Raw genomic sequence first — 19,734 nt, 5'->3', positions numbered from 1 at the left:
TTCAAAAGCATCAGAAAAGTCGAATGATTTTGGGAGTGTATTAGGAAAGTCTGTTTTCGAACTACGTTGGCTTGATCATCTTTCACGGGGTACGTAGGCAGCTTGGGATCTTTATCCTAAGTCCAGTCAAATCTTTCAAAAATAAACCATCCAAACCATTTAAAAACAAAAATCTTTCAAACAAATTTTTTCAATATACTTGTTTTCAAAAAGATCTTCCTCTAGAGTTAGGAGTTTATCCTAGATGTTAGAGAGTTTTTAGAGTTTAGGAGTTTGTCCTAGAGTTAGGAGAGTCCTAGAGTTAGGAGCCTCTGTCTGGTCAGTTTGACTATGCAGTTTGTCCCATAGTCAACTGATGGCTAGAATAGGACTCATTTAGTTAGCCCATTGTTTTTCTTAGGATACAGCCTAGTTGCACATAGGATGTAGGAACCACCTGCATTCGTTTAGGGCTAAACTTGCATTTAGTTAGGGCATATAGGAAGTCCTAAAATTTATAATTCACTTCAACCAAACTAATCATCTTCATTAAGCTTTAATAACAAGTCAAGTCTTTTAGGTCGAGTCTAGTTTAGTGGTCTAGGCACAAATATGCATTGTAGCTTAGAATAGGCCACAGAACTACGTTGAAATTGATTCCAAAGAGAGGCTTGGATACGTAGGCAGCTTGGACGGTTTGGACGGCCATCCAGGTATAGATCATATTGTTGCACATTTTTTATTGTCTTAGAGTTTTATGAGTCTTTGGCTCATTACTTGCCACTATTTCTTATATAGGGACATGCTAGTGTGTTTTCTTTCTTTACCTTGAGTGTTTATTCTCTTTTGATACATCTCTTGTGCAGTTTTACTTGTTCTTTTACATTCTTTGATGTAGCATTTAACTGCTTACTATATCTCAATTACCTGCATATCTTGTCTTATTTACTTGTTTATTATATACCCGCTTAGCTGTAGTATTTACCTGTTTATTATCTCAGTTATCTGCTTATCTTATCTCGTTATATCTGCTTCTTTTTCTGTTATTACCTGCTTAGCTGTAGCTATGCATGTGTATGTTTACCACTTTCTTAGACGTGATGAGTTAGGATTAGATGTAATGAGTTAGGATATAGTGGCGATAGATATCAGGGTTACCTTATATTGGATTGACTCTAGTCTCCTCCGCCTCTTTGAGAGACTGCGGATTCTAGTGTTTATTCCAATGTCGGATGATACTGATATCAATCCTCTTTAGGACTTGGATGTTTATTTTTCTTTTGCCCATCCCCGGGTCATACATATTTAGGTAAACATTTTCTCGGGGATGATTGTTCCCATTTAACATTATTTTAGCCCAAAATTCTTTGAAAATAATTAAAATGGCATAAGAGATATAGTGCGCTCGGGCGAGTGGGGTGCCTAACACCTTCCCTACTCGTGACCTGGCACGACCCAATATTCTCTGGATTTATCCATTGCACAGAGTATATTTTATTGGTTCCTTAACCTTAATCCATGGATGGCGACTCTTTACTATTTTCAGGTACGTCTTGATTCCGGGCTTTGTCTCCGAATCAATAGGTATCTCATATATTGCCACTCATGCTATGAGGGCACCATTTCGAGAGTTCTTTAGTAGAGCTCTCCTTCACATGTGGAGATCTAAAGGGTGAAGGTGGATCCGTTCCTCAGCATTCTCAGGATCGGGGTCCACAGTCGGGTGTGGGGGGGGGTCTTCTTTTCATGCCTTTCTAAGAAAATAGGAGAACACATATTTACTCTCTATTCTTGTGCAATATATAACTACCTTAACGACTTTTCATAGTGGTCAAAGGGATTCTGCTACCCACCATCCTCTTTGAGTTTGTTAGTAGTGGATTGTGCTTAAAGTGGTATCATTTGGGTTGCCTTTTAATAGACCTCCGTTTTAGGCCTCAGTGACACCATATACTTTTTTAACCCTTTTTATGTGTGTATGGACCACATAATGAGTTGAGAGGTAATTTCATAATTTAATGCAAATAATTCTTTTTGATGTCCACAACATTGAACAAGGATCGACCGTGGAAACGAGAACTCCAGTTTTTTTACGGTATGCCGGGTGATAGTTGGTGTATGAAAAGAAACTTTCTTTTCAGTAACATCTATCTGCTCTAATAGAACTTTTGGTGTACTGATACGAGACAAGTGCTGCAAATGAAAAGAAATAAAGAGAGAGGGCTGAATTTTACTCAAGCAGTGACAAATTAACCCCCATCTAGGAGAAATTCATACCACAGCCGGTACAACACCAGTAAAACCAGTACTCTCTCCCCAACATGAACAGTGTTTGTGGGATCTTGTGTTGATGGAGATCTAAGATCAATAATTAGTGATGCTTCAAGGAGCGTAATCACTTTGCTTAAGACAAATTTCCCCCCCATCAGTAGTGTGCAAAGGGGATCCGCGAATTGCCTCCAAGTTACAATGAAGCCTTGTACGAATGTCTTACAAATGTCTGACGACGCTTTGCACAGGCGGAATCAAACCCAAAATGCCCTTTAACAATTTCAAGCCTTAGAGAAATTCACTAAAACTGTTTCTGCAGAAAAACAGTATTTAGTGCATTGTTTTGTATACAACTCAACCTTTAAAAGCAATAGAGTAGGGGATTTCAAGAGAGAATAGATCCAGCAATAAGTCACTATCAAAAGACAGATTTTCTGCTCTTTTTGTAAAGCCATAGATGTCTTTTCAATGTAAAAGGCATCCCTTCAAAGTACCCTTTAGAATGTTAAAAGCATCCCTTCAAAGTACCCTTTAAATTGGTTTGTACAGTGGCGGTTAGATCGCACCTCTTCGCGATATAACTAATTTGGATCATCCATAAAGTGTCCCTTGTCTTTGAAATCATGATTGACTATTGGGAAGCAAAAGGACACGAAGAGATTCAAATTTCGAAGTGAAAAGATGTGTCCATTTTTCTCCCAACAGATAGGTTTTCCCGCAGCCGCAGTCGACCGGATTACTCGCGGTCGCCTGGCGATATGCTTCTGGACTTTTTATTATTTCCAATCGAAAGAACCGTGGTTGACCGGGCTACCTACGGTGGACAAGCCATACCTTTCTAGAAATCATATACATTTCCAGATTCCATTCATCGGTCGACCGAACCTCCACGGTCGACCGGCCCTGTTTAATAATCTGTTTTATTTTTTCTTTTTATTTTGATAAAACACTTTCAAATATTTTGAATTGACCCAAATCATTTTGAAAATCTCTAACAATCCCCTGCTATTTTCAAAATCATAGAAAGTTTTCTCGTCAAGCTTGGAAACCTTACGTATAAATGAAGGTATCTCTCGTTTGTACCTTCATTAGTGAAAACACATCAAAGTTAGTCAGAATTGCATAGTAGATGTATCTTTGAACTAGCTATTCTATTTGACTAACCAGACATATCTCACACATAAGTTTTCATCTCATTAAGCAGTTTCAAGAGCCGACACATGTATTGGCCTTATTTATATATCTTGGTTTCATGAGTGCGCTAGAGACTAGCCAAGTCTCGTAGGAATTGGCACTACTCCCACACTCACATAGGTAGACTTATTAAGAGTGCTCTTGTAACTAAAACACTCCAGCACCTTGTTATAAGTCTATTAAGAGCCCAAGCTCGAGGACTTTGGGTAAATCTTCCCATTATGTCTATTTCCCATACTGAAAACGGCCATGGCGAACTCAAGGAGTGCAATTCTGAAGGAGGAACATGAATAAGATTAGCATAAACTTAGCATTTGTGGCACTTCTTCACGAAAGCAAAGCAAACGGCTTCCATAGTAGGCCAATAGAACCCAAGTCTCAAAATCTTTCTTGATAACATTTTCCCATTCATATGAGGTCCACAAACTCCTTCGTGGGTCTGTTCAATGAGTTCTGCAACTTTATCTTCATCAACACAAAGGAGTTGTATGCCGTCAAATGACCTTCTGTACAGCTCTTCACCGCAAATGATGAAATTAGCAGCTAACTTCTGAAGAGTCTTCCTTTCTTTGCTAGAAGCTTCTGGAGGATGTCCGTTGCCTGAAATGAGGTTTCTGATATCTGTGTATCAAGGCTTCCCATCTAGACATCTGGTTGAAATTTCTATAACATTCACGTGCGCAGGGGCTTACTGTAGTCGGATGGCTAGTGGTTGAACTTCAATTGTAGCAGAAATATCTAACATCGAGGCCAAAGTAGCCAAAACATCAGCAAAATGATTTCTGGTCCTTGACAAGTGAGTAAATGTGACGCTCCTGAATTTCTTGACCAGAGATTCCAAATACGTATTATAAGGGATCAATCTATCTTCTCGAGTTTTTCATTGTCCATTAATCTGGCAAATGATCAGGATGGAATCCCCAAACACATCAATGTCTTGAATCTGCAAAGCTAAGGCTGCCTCGAGTCCGACGATACAAGCTTCATACTCTGCCATGTTGTTGGTGCACTTAAACTGTAACTTGATAGAGATAGGAATATACTCTTTCTTTAGAGATACTAAGACTGCACCCATTCCTTGGCCACGACTGTTTACGGCTCCATCAAAGTACATTAACGACTTGGTGTTGAGAGTCTCTTCTTCAATATCCATCATCTCTTCATTAGGGAATTCAGCTTTCAGAACAACATTCTCCTCGACTGAAGCATCAGCCAATTGCTCAGCTATAACCCGCCCCTTAACTGATTTCTGAGTGACATAAGTGATGTCGAACTTAGATAATAATAATAACCACCTTGCAGTCCTTCCTGTAAGGGCGAGTTTTTCAAACAAGTACTTTAGAGGATCCATTCGTGAAAGCAGAAGAACCTTGTTTGAAAGCAAATAATGTCTAAACCTCTGGGTTGCCCAAACTAACGCTAGACAAGTCTTCTCCAAACAGTGTACTTTAATTCATACTCTAGCATCTTCTTGCTGATGTAGTAAATGGGCCTTTCTCTCTTAGACTCAGGATCCTGCTGAGCAAACATGCAACCCATTACTGTATCAGTAATCGACAAGTACAACAGCAACGGCTGGCCCGGAATGACAGGTGATAGAACAGGAGGCAAAGCTAAACACTGCTTAACCTTCTCAAACGCTTCTTGACACTCATCATTCCATTTCTTTGAGGAATTCTTCTTCAACAGCTTAAAAATGGGCTCGCACGTCATTGTTAGATGAGATATGAACCGTCTCAGATACTGAACCTTTCCAAGGAAACCTTAGATCTGCTTTTCTATCTTAGGTGGTTCCATTTCTTGAATCGCCTTGATCTTTTGTGGGTCCACCTCTATTCCTCTTTCGCTGACCATAAATCTCAAAAGTTTCCCTGATATAACACCAAATACACATTTACTTGGGTTCAGGCGAAGCTTACACTTTCGAAGAATTTCCTTAACGCAACTGTGTGCTCAAGCCGAGTCTTTCCCTTTGCGATCATGTCATCTACGTAAACCTCAACCTTTTTGTGAATCATATCATGAAGAAGAGTCGTAGCGGCTCTCTGATATGTAGCACCAGCATTTTTCAAACCAAACGGCATCTCCCTGTAGCAATAAGTACCCCACTGAGTAATGAACGATGTCTTCATCATGTCTTCAGGTGCCATCTTAATCTGATTGTGACCTGAGAACCCATCCATAAAGGATAAAAGAGCATGTCCGGTAGTGTTATCCACCAGGAGATCAATGTTTGGAAGAGGAAAGTCATCCTTAGGACTTGCCTTGTTCAGGTCTCAAAAATCGACACACATTCGAACTTTTCTGTCCTTTTTGGGCACCGTACAATATTTGCAAGCCACTCGGGATATTCGACCACTTGAATAAATTTTACTTCTAACAGCTTCTTTACCTCTTCATACACTTTCAATTCCCACTCTGTTTTGAGTTTTCGGAGTTTTTGCTTCTTTGGTTTAGCACCAAGGATTAAAGCTAAGCGATGCTAAAAAAATTTCCTCGCTTAATCCTGGCATGTCATCATATGACCAAGCAAAAACTTCCTTGAACTCTTTAAGTAAGGTGATCAATTCATTGTGCTCCTCAGGAGATAAAGTTTTGCAAATTCGAATCTCTCGAATTAAGGTTTCATCACCGATATCCACGGTCTCAATTTCCTCTTCAAGCGGTTTTGCTTGGCGACTCTCCTCCTGTTGAATCATATGTTTGATTTCAGGGGGAGTTTCGTCAGCATCCTCGTCAGAGGGGGAGTCTTGATTGTTATTGTTAAGATTATCAGATTTTAAACCAGATTCAGTAGATGAAATAGAAATAGAGACAGGAATGTACACAGAAGAAAAATCCTTTATTTCATTGAAATTTGAATCAAGTACATCAGAAGATGAATTACCCTCATCGGGGTTTACAATGAACTTTCGACTCATTTTAACAGACTCAATGGATATATTGACACCAGCGTCAACTGACTCAGAACTATGTGAGAAAACAGCATCGGATGCTTTATTAGGAATAATCTCCAGCTCAATCTCGCTAGAAAAATAAGAACCGCCACCGACCTCAGGAGAATAGTCCTCTATGGTACCTGCATCAAAAGACTCATTAGAAGAAATGGACTCTGAATCAAACTCGGAGACTGACACATACTTACGGACAGCTGACTCTTTTGAAGGGATACGATTGTACTGAAAAATAACCTGGGGTAGGACTTGAGAAGTCCAGTTAGTCAAAGGTTCCTCAGCCGGGGTGATAAGGCGAGTTAGGTCTAGTATCAGTAGGCTCCTGTCAATCATGGCCACAGTCTGTGACTCCTCATGAAATAGTGAACTCAGAATGCTCGGCTCTATGTGTTTTGCTCAATCAGTGTCCGACTCAATTTTTGTGATTTGCATACCCATTGGCTCATCTTCTAGCTCAAGATCAAAGAAAATCTCGAACCCCGGAAGCATCTGTCCTGTATTCTCATCCAACCAAATCTCAGTAAAGCCACAGAAAGGAAAGGTCGCGCCTTCTTTTCGGAATCAGTCATTCATTGTCAAATCAATTGGTGCCATTGGTAATCCTAAGCCACGACGACAGTTTTCTGCCCATTTCAGCATTGACTGTTTCATCTCTCTGACTTCTTTCTTTGTGGATTTGTACCCCAACCCGAATAGACCGTTGAATGTTTCGAACACTGAAAACTCAGTCAGACCCTGATGATATTTGCCTAACCCGTCACCTGGTATGTACCCTTGTCGGCGAATCATCTTGACGACATTCGAATTCGTGCTGGTTAGGAAACAAATTTCCTCGTTCATAGCTTCTTCAACAGTGATTGAAGTCACTTCTAATGAAAACCCAGTCAAGCTTACATCTTTGGTCTTTCCCGCAGTCAAGTCTTGAGTAATTTGCCCTATCTCAAGATCTGGATCCCCCTTTACAGTTATCACTATGCTCCTGCGAACTAACTTCAGCTTTTGGTGAAGAGTAGACGGAACAACCCCGACCTTGTGCATCCACGGACGACCAAGTAACAGTAGGAATGATGCCTTAATATCTAAGACTTGGAATTCTATCTCAAAGTCTTCTCCTCTGATCTGTATCTCACTGACCAGAGTCCTGATTACATCTCTGCAAGTACCATCATATGCCAGAATACCCTGCTCAGATGGAATAAAGCTCTAAGGACCGAACCCTAGGGTTGTTGCGGTGCTTAACGGGCAAACATTTAGTGCAGAGCCATTGTCAACCAACACCTTTGACACCTTCTTCTTATTACAAATGACTGTAAGTTTAAGAGGTTTGGTATGGTTGCGGCCCTCAGGAGGTAAATCGTCATCAGTAAATGACAAAGTCTTTGCTTCTCTAGCCATGCCCACAAGACTGCCAAGCTCGTCGGGTGTGGTGTTAACAGAGACTTGTGCTGCATTAAGCTCTCGAAGGACTAGCTTCCTGTGCTTTGATGAGGCCATGAGTAAACCCATACTGAGATATTAGCCTGAGTCTTTTTCAGCTGCTTTAACAAGCTCTCATCTTCTTCGTCTGTATTCATCTTATTCTGCCTTTGATTTTCTGTGTTTCTTGCAACCTCTGCTGGATTTTCTACGCTCAATTCCAGAGGTTTGAATACTCGCCCACCTCTGGTCATGTGACGCATCTCCTCACATTGATCGTCTAGCAGCAGCAGTTCATCTTCGTCCATTCTGAAAACATATGGTGTATTGCTGACGTTTTCCTCTTCAAAGTCTTCCATCCTTAGAACATAGGTAGCTTTCTTTGTTTTTTCCATACCAACATTCTGAAGCGCATAAGACTGGGATGAATATGACTCAGCAAGCTCAGCTTCGTCAAATGACAGCACATAAGGCTCTTTTTCTTTGAATTCCTTGAGCTCTTCCTCGTCAAACTTCAAAACATATGTTTTGTCTGACGTGATAGCGTAAATGAGAGCAGAGAGATCAAGGATGAGCTCATATACAAAGATGGCATTAGTAGTAGGAGGAGCAACAACACGATGGTTGGGAAGAGGATTCTAAGTGATATTCGGTCTTTCAACTGCAAGTTAACCCTTATCGATCATGTTTTGAATTGCGTGCTTCAAAGCCAAACAGTTCTCAGTCAAATGTTCCGGACCTCTGTGATATTCACAGTATTGATCCCTTCTCCAGCTTGCAGGTAGTAGACTAGGTGCAGGTTTGATATTTGGAAGTCTGATCTTCTTGTCTCTGATCAATTTCTTAAGTATCATGGGCAATGGATATGGTAACAGGTCAAACTATCTGAACTGCTTCTTCACCACTGGTCTAACAACTTCCGCAACAGGCTTGGCCATAGGTCTGGTATAACTGACTGCATGAACTTCTTTTGGTTGGATCATAGGTCTCTTCCCTTCTCGGACATCAGATAGAGTCTTGGCTCTAAGGCCCTTGGCAATAGCATCCTCGGTCTGGGTGCCAGTCTTGATCAAATGATCAAAATTCTGGTAGTGTTGCGGTTCCATGAAGTAAAAGTACTGTGGAGACAAGCTCTTGAGGACTAACTTTATCTGGTCCTCTTCTGACATTCTCTGGCTCAATTGGGCAGACTTGCGCCTCCAACGCCTGATGAATAAAGTGAAAGTCTCTTGAGGACCCTGCTTCAGCTGTTTAAGATCTCTCTTAGTGACTTCGATACCTTCTTCCATGGAGAATTGTTCAACAAACATGTTAGAGATTTCTTCCAGAGTTCTAACCTCTTCGGGCTTCAACCTCAAAAACCATCTTTTGGCCACCCCTGTAAGAGACATGGGAAATAGTTGGGCCATCTGCTCTCGATTCAGACCATGCTTCTGAGAAAGAGTCATGAACCACATGACGTGGTTTCTTGGACACCCAGTTCCATCATATTTATCATAGTCTGGTGCCTTAAACTTAGGTAGGAATATAGCACCGGGGGATATCAGGAATTCAGAAATATCGAACCCCTTGGACCCTTGAACCTTCATGCTCTCGATATCACGAGCCATCTTCTCATACATACCAAACAACTCTTTTTCCTTGTTCATCTGTGGAGTATCATACTCTTCGGCATATTGCTCCTCGTCCAGATCAATCTCTACAGAAGGGATGACAGGTCTAGCGAGGTTAGGAAATACGGCCGGAGGAGGTCGAATGGCAGGATCTTTAGAAGTATAGACTTTTTCAGTATTCTGATTTTTCAGATGAGTCACTTCATCTTTCAGTCCTGCTATATCTCGACACATATTTCTCAACATTTCTTGTATAGCTATCATGGGGTCCACTGGATCAGCCATTGTGTTAGGAGTAGGTTGAATAGGAGAAAGTGCTCCCTGGAAATTTGACAAAGGTAATATTGGAGAAGTAAATGAAACGGGCGACAAAGATTGTCTGCTCAGGCGGGAATCAGAAGACTGACGGGACGAGGTTGGTTTTGAGATGGTAGTTTTCTTGGGAGCTATGACTGCTCGCCTTTATAATCCTGAGATGGAAGTATAAACACTAGATTAAAACATTGATAATTGGAACAAAATATTCTGGTCAAATAGAGATAAGATAAAACTCAGACACATTTAATTTTGAAGAAATTAAAATGATAATTTCATGAAAAAGAATCTTCAAGGCTCTCCAATCCGAGCTCTCTTGCCCGCGAACTTTTTCGATAATTCCCCACATTGGACCTTATATGTTAAGGCAAATCTCTTTTCCACGACTTTATTTCTCCAAGCAGCTACAATGATCCTCATGAGATCAGGAGACAGTTTTTCACAAGGAGGAGGTGTTACAGTTCCGGGAGGACATGAATATCCCGTGATCTGATGAAGCAAACGGGTTGGTGCATCAAATGTTGACTTTTCTAAACCCATGAGATATACAAATGGATATGGGTAGGTGCTAGTGATAACTTGTAAGCACGGATGACTCACACAGCGACACTGATTTTCTTCCAGGTGTTGTAACCAATTATGCCACTCATCAATGGATTGCGGTTGGTTGGCCATTGGTTGCCAGGATGGAAAATCCTTCAGGGTGTACTTGTCGTGGCTTGGTGGCCGGAGGATAGTGAATTTTTCACAAAGCCACTCGTATAACAATATGACACACCCATAGAAACTATTTTGAACCTTTTGATGATCAATGCGGTCTAGTCCAGAAAAAGTTTCTGCCAGCATAGTAGGAACATAATTCCTTCCTTCGTTAATTTGGTCTACTATACCAAGCAAAGCCAACGGGGCAGCACGGGAGTCTCCACGAATGACATGACGTGCAAGAACTCCAAAGATTAAGGCGTTACACCGACAATTCTGAAAACGAGAGTTAGCAGGGTCGAAGTTTTTGGAAAAGAGTACAATGAGATCATAAACTTCCACGTATGTGCCCTTGAAACAAGGTAGAGCATCAACGATACCATTTTTGAATAGCTCACAGAAGAGGAAATTAGGGAAGTCTATGCTCGTAGGTCGAACCCAGAGTCCTTCAGGTGGGATCTCTAGCAAGGCACACCAACCTTCGAAGATTGGACAGAGTTCAAAGGGACCAAATCGAAAAATGTGAAAGGTGGGATCCCAAAGTTTTGCAGCTACTTGGAGAAATTTCCAATTCACACTGAATATGCTCAAATGATTGAATGTGCTCATAAATCGATCAATCATGCTCCTCTCATGCTCACGCGGGAGAGCTTTGGTAACCTCACTTATCCAATCCTTCAATACATTGTTCGACATGATTAAACACCAGACATAGAGATAGGATATGATTATGAGAAAATGGAGATAATTTGGTATAAATAAATGACAAGGATAAATTTAATGATCAATCACATGGGAAGGATACAATTGATGACATAGAATTTTTTATCAATGATCAAAGATGGTCAGCAGATCAGAAAGACAGACCATGGCCATAAAATGACAGAAGTAAGTCATAGATCAGGTCTAAATCTGACAATGGATACCAACAGCTGTACACTCAAAGTGATTGATATTCACAGACCATGGCCATAAAGACAGCGGGCGAGCCATCGACCAGATCTAAGGCAAAGCAGACAAACAGGCCAGAGTCTAACCTAATGGGTAATGTACACAATATGGGTATATGACACGACAATAGGATGGGTACACAATCAGAGAGTAACATATACATGGCATGAATCTATGACACAACAAAAGAATGGATACATAATCCAAAGGAGAATAAATAGACTGTGGCCATGAGAGTGACAAGCACATGTCGTCAATCGAATGAATCTAAAAGAATGTAAATATGATTGATTGAACCAGAATCCCCCACTAGAAATGGGTTCTAGTCTAATCAACAGACAGAAAAGGATATATACAAAAGATCTGTATAACTTGAGAACAAAAAGACAGGTTATGGTCACAACAATGGCAAAAGAAATGCCACCAACCATATCGAAAGAATGTGAATAGGATGAATTAGACAAGGAATACCCACTGAAAATGGGTCATAATCTAAACGATTGACTCAACAAATAGGGTATGTATAAGAAGATGACAAAACTGTATATCGACTCAGCAAATAAGACAAGTACAAAGGAACGACACAACTGTATACTCAAGAAGCAGATCATAGACCATGGTCAAGATAACGGCCAGGGAAAATTATTGACTAGGTTAGAGGACTAGAGGATGAAAGAATATAGCTAATAGTTAGACCCGAAAATTTTACTGATAGACAAGTCCTGGTCTAATAGCTATCACAAGGAGTGATTAGGTTCACAGATTTTAAGTGAAGCGGATAACGAGGAATCAAGAAATGGACCATAGTCATACAAGGTGGTGAACAAGAACCATAAGCCAGATCCAAAACTGAAAAGCGAACAAACTCTAATCGGTGATAATAGACCAGAAAACCTCAATAGAAAGTAGGCCCCGATCTGACAAAACGGATATAAATCCGAGATACAAGAATAATCATATAATAAAGATAACAAGGTAGACCGCGATCTGGATGATGACCATGCAGGAGCAGGGGTCATCGACCGTGTCTGAAAGAATGGTATGACTGAAATAGATAAAGAAACCTATTCGAGAAGATAGGTCATAATCTAAGAATAATGCACTATACACACACATATATACATATATACAACCTGACCAGGGGCACCGGCCCTGATCTAATCTAGCGGAGTCAAGAAAGTTTCGACTCGAGACAGACTAGTGAGTGTACTAGGACCATGTTGTAGCCACGCAAGGTGAGCTACCCTAGTCTACAATTAAGACAAGGCTCCTAACTCTAGGCTTCGCATGGTCGTCCCTATATGAATGCAATATATACATATATAAACACGGGTACTTCCTAGTTGGATTTCACTAAGTCAGAAAGTATATATATAATATATTAAACAAAGTAGGGCACCAGACTCAATCTATCGGGTGTGAACCATACTTAATATGTATAACAAAAGTACGCCCAATGTCTACGGCTGCAGCACCGGTGCATAGCTTGAAAATAGATACAACAGCACCATCAGGGTAATGACATCCCATCTGATATGCATTGAATCTATCCGTGGAACCATAATAATGAAAAATAATAAAAGAAATAAAGAATATGATAATGCATGTTGTGCAGTATGTGATTCCCTTGTTTGATTTATGCACCTATCTGGTGCCCCTGGATTCTAAGCGAAAGAGTTCCCATTTAACCTGATTTTTGCCCAATTTTTTTCAAAATTAATAAAAATAGCATATTTACAGAGTTAGGCAATGTTTCAAGAACTCCCCAGCAGAGTCGCCAGCCTGTGGACCCCGATCCTGAGGACGAGTACCGAAGACACGAGATCCCCTGCAATCCTCAAAAATCTCCACAATGTGAAGGAGGGCTCTACCAAGGAACTCTCGAAATGATGCCACCCTCATAGCATAGCACGAGTGGCGATACAAAATGAATGAGATACTTCTTGATTCAGAATCAGGGTTCGAAACCAAGACGTACTAAAAAAAATAACTCAGAGTCGCCATCCATGGATACGCCAAGGAACCAAAAACAAATGCTTTGCTTGCAACGGATAACCAGAGATACAAAAGGTCCGTGTCTGATTAAGAATGGAGAAGGTCCGAAGAGCACTCCCAATTCGTCCGAGTATAAGCACTTGGTCTCTTATGCCATTTATTTTATTAACCTTGAAGAGTTTTGGGCAAAAATCATGTCAAATGGGAACAAATATCCCCGAGTGGACGTCTACCTAAACATGTATGACCCGAGGATAAAATAATAAGCATGTACAAAATAAATAGAAGAAGTGTCGCCTAATCACAGCTAGGTTAAGAGTGTCATGCCTAATGGGTCTCTTAGTTCTGGTGGACAAAGACATGCATGCTACAAGTAAAGGTATAAGGCCTGCACAAGAAATTAAGAAAACACATGCAATATAACCTGATACCACACACGACGCAACACAACAAATCCTAAACTCTAAACGATTTCGTCCGATTCTTTTGATGGTCTGGTATTCGTCCAAAGCTGCCTACATATCCCCGCTTCCACGAGAATCAAAGCAACGTAGTTCTTTGCGCCTATTCTAAACTATGATGCCTAAGACATCTAGACCTCTATCCTAGACTTGATCTAAAAGACGGACTAGTTATTAAAGCTTCTTGTGCGATTATTTAAATTCTAGTGGATTGTGGATTTTAGAACACCCTATATGCCCTAACTAAATGCAGGTTAGCCTTAAGCTAATGCAGGTGGTTCCTACAACCTATGTGTAACTATGTTGTGTATCCTAAGGAAAATAATGGGATCACTAACGCATCCTAGACCTAGCCATCAGTCGGCGACGCGAATCGCCAACTGACCGGACGGAGGTGTAACAAACTCCTAACTCTAACACAAATACAAACAAAACACACACCACATCAAAGACAAACTCCTAACTCTAAAAACTATCTAGGACAAACTCCTAACTCTAGAGGAAGATATTGTTGAAAATAAGGTTTTAAAAGATTTTTGTTTTTTTAAAGAATTCAAATGATTTATTTACAAAGTTTGGCTGGAGTTGGGATAAAGATCCCAAGCTGCACTACGTACCTCATGGAAGAGGATCAAACCAACATAGTTTGAATTCAAACTCTCCTACTACGCTCATAAAATTCAACACCTTAGATTTTTTAAGGTTTTTGATGTTTTTGGTTCTCAAATGTTTCTGATGTTTTTGGAGTTAAAAGTTTTTCCAATATTTTTTGGATTTTTAAATGATTTCAATGCTCTTGGGAAATCTTTCAATAAACATCAGTCACTGATTGATGATCCTCATAAAATTGAGCAAAATAAGCTGCAAGACAAATGAAATATGATAGAACCAGTGCTTGAAAGGTGGATACTTTGTAAAGATAAACTGACTGATGTACGTATTTCAAGATAGTGATTTTAATCAGCAACAATTAATGACCATCACTCAGCCAGGTAGAATAATTTGCAGATGCATGTGATTATATATATATATATATATATATATATATATATATATATATATATATATATATCAGGGCAAATATATAAGCATGCAACATCTTGTATGTGCTATGGCAAAGTGATGGTTTGAAATCTTAGTTGGGCAACCAAGAGGGGGGTGAATTGGTTGGGTATAAAAAATTTTACTCTCTTAAAACCCTTTTTAAAAAGTTTACTAACACTTGTTAATTAATCTTTGGTTAATAGAGGTTAGCAAAAATAAAGGTAGAAGAAAGAACAACCACAAAGCAAATAAGAAAAGGGGAAGAGTAATAGAAGAGATACCACACAAAGATTTATAATGGTTTGGTCTTATAACTCCAAGACCTACTCCACTCTTCACAAGTTTGTGTCTTTGAGGGAATCCACTAAAAGTATGATTCTTGAAACAACTAAGAAGGCTCCGTGTCTTCAACACTCGTCCACGAAGATGGCTCCGCGTCTCCGAGCACTCGCCAATTTCAAGGGGTTTAATATTGGTGCCCTTTCCACCTTTACAATGATTTTCAAATTACAATGTGTGAATGCCTTCTCTTAAAGCTAATACACCACTTCAATACACGAAATCTTCTCCAAATGGTTTGCAAGTGAACTTGATGAGAACTTCTCTAAAGATGGGATTGGAAGTGAACTTGGGAGATCTTCAAAGATGTTGAAGGCAAGTGAGCTTGAGTGATTCTTCTTCAAATAGATTGCAAGTAGGCTAAAGAAAATCTTCTTCAAGGTAGATTGATCTTCTCTAAGGTTCAACTTGATTTGTCTTTGTCCTTCTTGGTTGACGGATCTTCACTTTGCCTTTGATCGCCATGTTCTACCTTGTTGTCGATATTGGTACTCTAAATTTTCTGTATAAGCTTATCATGGTAAAATCATTAGTACCAACCTACTTCGATCAATGTGGGTTTGTTGTCATCAAAACAATGAGTAGGGCTACACATGGGAACCCTTGGGCTAACATTCTCCCCCTTTTTGATGATGACAAACTCATATTGATCGGGGCAAGGAGCTTCCCTAAATGGAATGATAAAAGCATAATATGATCCCCCTCAATTATAGATCCATTTTACTTTCCATTACAAAGTTATATGATTGCAATTTTAAGATTATCATTAAGGTATATGAAATAACATTTGTAAGCAAGTACAGGCACAAACTCCCCCTGAATCATATGAATGTAAGCTCCCCCTCAAATTATGCTATCAATAATGATGTAGCACATAAATTGGGTAGCATGTTACTGTTTTTCTCCCCCTTTTGGCATCACCAAAAAGGGAAATCCTCAAGATACATATATATATATATATATATATATATATATATATATGAAAAGAACACACATATGACATAGCCCTGGTTTAGATGCCGGCAAGTTGCCGAATGAGTTAGGTGGATTAATTAAGGGTGAAGGTACGACCTCCCTCTTAGGATCTAAAAGGGCTAATGGCACCAATTGATTGGCTTTTAAAAATTAGGGTTACCATCTTGACCATGAAGTCATTTACCAAACAAGGGTGATAATAGATAGGTAGATAAAGATATACCAACATGCATGAGAATCCATCACAAGCCAAGCAACATCCATACACATAAGTAATGAAATCCATGGGAATCCATCAAGTCACAACTTTTATTTATTTTTTAATAGAAGTCATAATCCATTGATCAATGAAGGATAGAAGATAGATCAAATTAAACAACCAAATGATTCATTCATTCCATTTAACCTTTTGAGTACATGAACCATATAGCAAAAGACCACAAGCATAGCAAAAGTCACATGGGTGAGGTCCATAGACCAAGACAGCAATACCATACTCAAGCTCCACCCATGGCCATACAAAAACAAACTAACACACAAACTATCCTAGTGACAAGTAGAAAGCAAATGCATCATAACCACATAGAAAGCAAACGAGTCTTAAACACATAGTCAAAGCAAACTAGGCCTAAGTAGATGCAAAAGGAACTCGAAGTCATGATCAAGGCAGAGCTACTCGGCAGGTGGGGGTGAATCTCTCCAACCCATACGACGCTCAAAGTAGTCAAACCGCTTATCAACATGTCGCTGAAAGGCCATGAGATCGCGATAAGTAATAGGCCTGTCCAGAGGATCCATCTGAGGAGCATCAGGCTGCTCACTTCCAACTGCTGCAACTGCGCCTTCTTCTTCACTTTCTTCCTCCCCATCTCCAGCTTCTTCATCTTCTTCTTCTTTGCCTTCTTCTTCCTCTTCATCCTCTTCTTCGTCACTAAGGCGAGGGTGATCTTGCACTACTCGCTCCATCATATCAGGATTCATTTTCATTTTCCTGATAGTAGTCTTGTCGATTTTCTTAGCAGATTGCTCTTTCAATTCGCCTACTACGGAGACACCAAAGTGAGTTAGGATTTTGGTGATAACCATGCCATAGGGCAAGGATGTCCCAGTCCTCAGAGGAGCAGCCTTTAAGTGGCTGAATATGATATAGCCCAAATTCATAGGAGCGCCAGTCATCAGGCACCATATGACAAAAGCATCAAAGGGCCTCACTTCATTCTTCGTACCCCCTCTAGGGAGAATTGTGTTGACAATGATATTATGCAGGACCCTTGCCTTGGGCATCAAATCATGAGCCTGAACTATCCCGTCAGGGATGTAACATCTACAGATTGTCCGATACACCTCTTTACGTGTGGTCCCACGCTCCTCAATCTCATCAGTATGCCAGAAATATATCATAGGGCCAGTTGCAGGAACTCCTAAGATCTCACAAAATGCGGCGAATGTGAGTTCAATCGATGTAGATTTTACAGCAGATTTCAATTGCCATTTATCAACTGAAGCATCTAATTGAGCATAGAAGACTTTGCACAGAGTAGGGTAAATAGGTTCATTGATTTGAAGAAATGGAGACCACTCCAAGGTATCAAAGCATGATCTAATGCGATAAGCAGTAAGAGCCTCAAAATCCTCATATCTACCAGAGACGACCTTTCTTAGAGCCATTTCCTCAAATATTCCTAGAGCTCGCTGATTCTAAATGCCAAAATGCGCGGATGATAGTCCAGATCTTGGTCCAGGTGGCCGTTGAGAGCGAGAACCACTTTCTTCGTCAACGTCTGCAAACCGCATGTTGGAAGGCATGTTAGGGTTTCTAGTGGTTTGAGGGTTTCAAGACATTGTTACAAGATTTTCAAGAGAGATCAAAGAAGGATGGAGTAAAACTAGGGATTGAAGATGGATAAGATGAATAATACAACGAACCCCACAAAATCAACAGGATTTGAAGTTAAATCCACGGATTTGTTTTTGCCAGAAGAAAAGAAAATCAAGAAAAGAGCAAGGAAATGAGGAGGCTCAAGAGTTTTGACAATATTTTCCCCAAACTTTGAAGTTTGAAACAAAAGCAAGGAAAATCAAGGAGATCTAGGTGGAGAGATGAGAGTTTAGGCAAGAGAGAGGAGTGTTAGGGTTTAGAAGTGGAGAAAATCAGATTTTGGATTGAAGCCTACAAGAATGGAATGGGGTTTTAGGCAAGGAGTAGATGGGCTAGGTTTGAAGTGAAAGAGAGTGAAGGGGATGAGAAACAAAGCACTAAATATGGATTAAATACATGTCCTAATAGGACAAAAAAATACCCCAAAACACCCAAAAAACGGAGCACGCGTCCTCCTGTTTTTATGTTCTGGTTGTTACCAGACATCTGCCTAGACGTCTGGATGCCCAAATCAGAACCCATCTTGATTTTGGTTTTTCGTTTAATTTTTAGCATTTTGTCTTCAACAAACCTCCCTAAAATACATCATATTTGTAGGTTTTGCATTGATTTTGACTTGGTTGGAAAATTTTAAAAATGGTGTATGTTGGAGAAGGTTGAAGTGTTGGAATTGAGAGATTTGAAGTGAAATTTGATCAACACTTAGATGGGTGAGTTGGATAAGTTTGAGTGTGGCCACAACTGATATACAACTTAGGGGGTGTGTTTAGATGATAGAATTCAATCCACGTAGCAAAATTCTCATTTTGGGTGCATGGAGGGATTGTTGAGAGTTTTTAACCAAAAATGAAATTTTTTGTGAATCCATTGAATTTGATGGGTTTCAATTATTTTAAAAGCCTCTTGGAGGTACAAACATCACATCATACAAAGTTATATCAAACACACAAGGCAAGGAAAGCAAATTTGATCTCAAAGTTTTTTTTTTTTTGTTACTTAGCCATTTCTTTCACTTGATCTCCACTCCAAATGTTTAAGGCACTTCTTAGATCACACATCCTCTCTTCACTTAGAGGTTTTGTGAAGACATCAGCAAGTTAGACTTCAGTATTGATGTATTCCAAGCATATGTCTCCCTTAAGTGCATGATCTCTTATGAAATTGTGCCTTATTTCAATGTGTTTTGTTCTTGAGTGTTGTATGGGGTTTTTGTCAAATTGATAGCACTAGTGTTGTCACACATGATGGGAATATTTTTAAGCTTTATGCCATAATCCATCAATGTGTTCTTCATCCAAAGGACTTGAGCACAACAAGCCCCTGCAGCCACATATTCAGCTTCAGTTGTGGAGGTGGCTACGGAGTTTTGTTTCTTACTAAACCATGAGATAAGTGATTTTCCAAGAAACTGGCAAGTCCCACTAGTGCTCTTTCTATCAATCCTACACCCAGCAAAGTCGGCATCTGAATACCCAGTGAGCTTGAATTTACTAGTCCTTTCATACCACAAGACAAGACTTTGGGTGCCTTTAAGATATTTGAAGATTCTAGGTGAGACTCCTTTGGAGCAGATTGAAACCTTGCACATAGACGACACTAAACATAATGTCTGGCCTACTGGCAGTTAAGTAGAGGAGACTACCTAT

At 39.9% G+C, this 19,734-nt stretch overlaps 2 protein-coding genes across 2 annotated transcripts; both read right to left on the bottom strand.

Moving 5' to 3' along the window:
- Nucleotides 1-3,623: 3,623 nt before the first annotated feature.
- Nucleotides 3,624-5,157, bottom strand: LOC143880716 (uncharacterized). Its single transcript, XM_077383692.1, has 3 exons — nt 4,885-5,157; nt 4,434-4,693; nt 3,624-3,717 (listed from the first exon to the last, which is right to left on the bottom strand). Exons 1-3 carry the CDS (start codon nt 5,155-5,157, stop codon nt 3,624-3,626), a joined length of 627 nt encoding a protein of 208 aa, XP_077239807.1.
- A 1,802-nt stretch (nt 5,158-6,959) lies between these two features.
- On the bottom strand, nt 6,960-9,712 carry LOC143880715 (uncharacterized). Its single transcript, XM_077383691.1, has 4 exons — nt 8,717-9,712; nt 7,944-8,452; nt 7,639-7,872; nt 6,960-7,551 (listed from the first exon to the last, which is right to left on the bottom strand). The coding sequence occupies exons 1-4, from the start codon at nt 9,710-9,712 to the stop codon at nt 6,960-6,962; spliced, it is 2,331 nt and encodes a 776-aa protein (XP_077239806.1).
- Between the last annotated feature and the right edge of the window lie 10,022 nt (nt 9,713-19,734).

This window comes from Tasmannia lanceolata, unplaced genomic scaffold, assembly GCF_043159265.1.
Source record: "Tasmannia lanceolata isolate RefF3 unplaced genomic scaffold, GAP_Taslan_0.1 ptg000007l, whole genome shotgun sequence".
Classification (NCBI taxonomy): domain Eukaryota; kingdom Viridiplantae; phylum Streptophyta; class Magnoliopsida; order Canellales; family Winteraceae; genus Tasmannia; species Tasmannia lanceolata.
The sequence above is the reverse complement of the archived record's forward strand: the minus strand, read 5'-3'. Positions and strand labels throughout refer to the sequence as shown.

Excerpts from the sequence above, each read along its gene's own strand:
- LOC143880716 (XM_077383692.1), bottom strand. The coding sequence starts at position 5,157 with ATGACGTGCGAGCCCATTTTTAAGCTGTTGAAGAAGAATTCCTCAAAG. Across the intron at positions 4,694-4,884 it reads AGTATGAATTAAAGTACACT|AAATCAGTTAAGGGGCGGGT; the intron begins GTTTGGAGAAGA and ends TATGTCACTCAG. Across the intron at positions 3,718-4,433 it reads TGCACCAACAACATGGCAGA|AATTGCACTCCTTGAGTTCG; the intron begins GTATGAAGCTTG and ends TTCCTCCTTCAG.
- LOC143880715 (XM_077383691.1), bottom strand. The coding sequence starts at position 9,712 with ATGGCTGATCCAGTGGACCCCATGATAGCTATACAAGAAATGTTGAGA. Across the intron at positions 8,453-8,716 it reads CGGAAGTTGTTAGACCAGTG|AATCCTCTTCCCAACCATCG; the intron begins GTGAAGAAGCAG and ends AATATCACTTAG. Across the intron at positions 7,873-7,943 it reads GACGAAGAAGATGAGAGCTT|GAAGCTAGTCCTTCGAGAGC; the intron begins GTTAAAGCAGCT and ends ATCAAAGCACAG.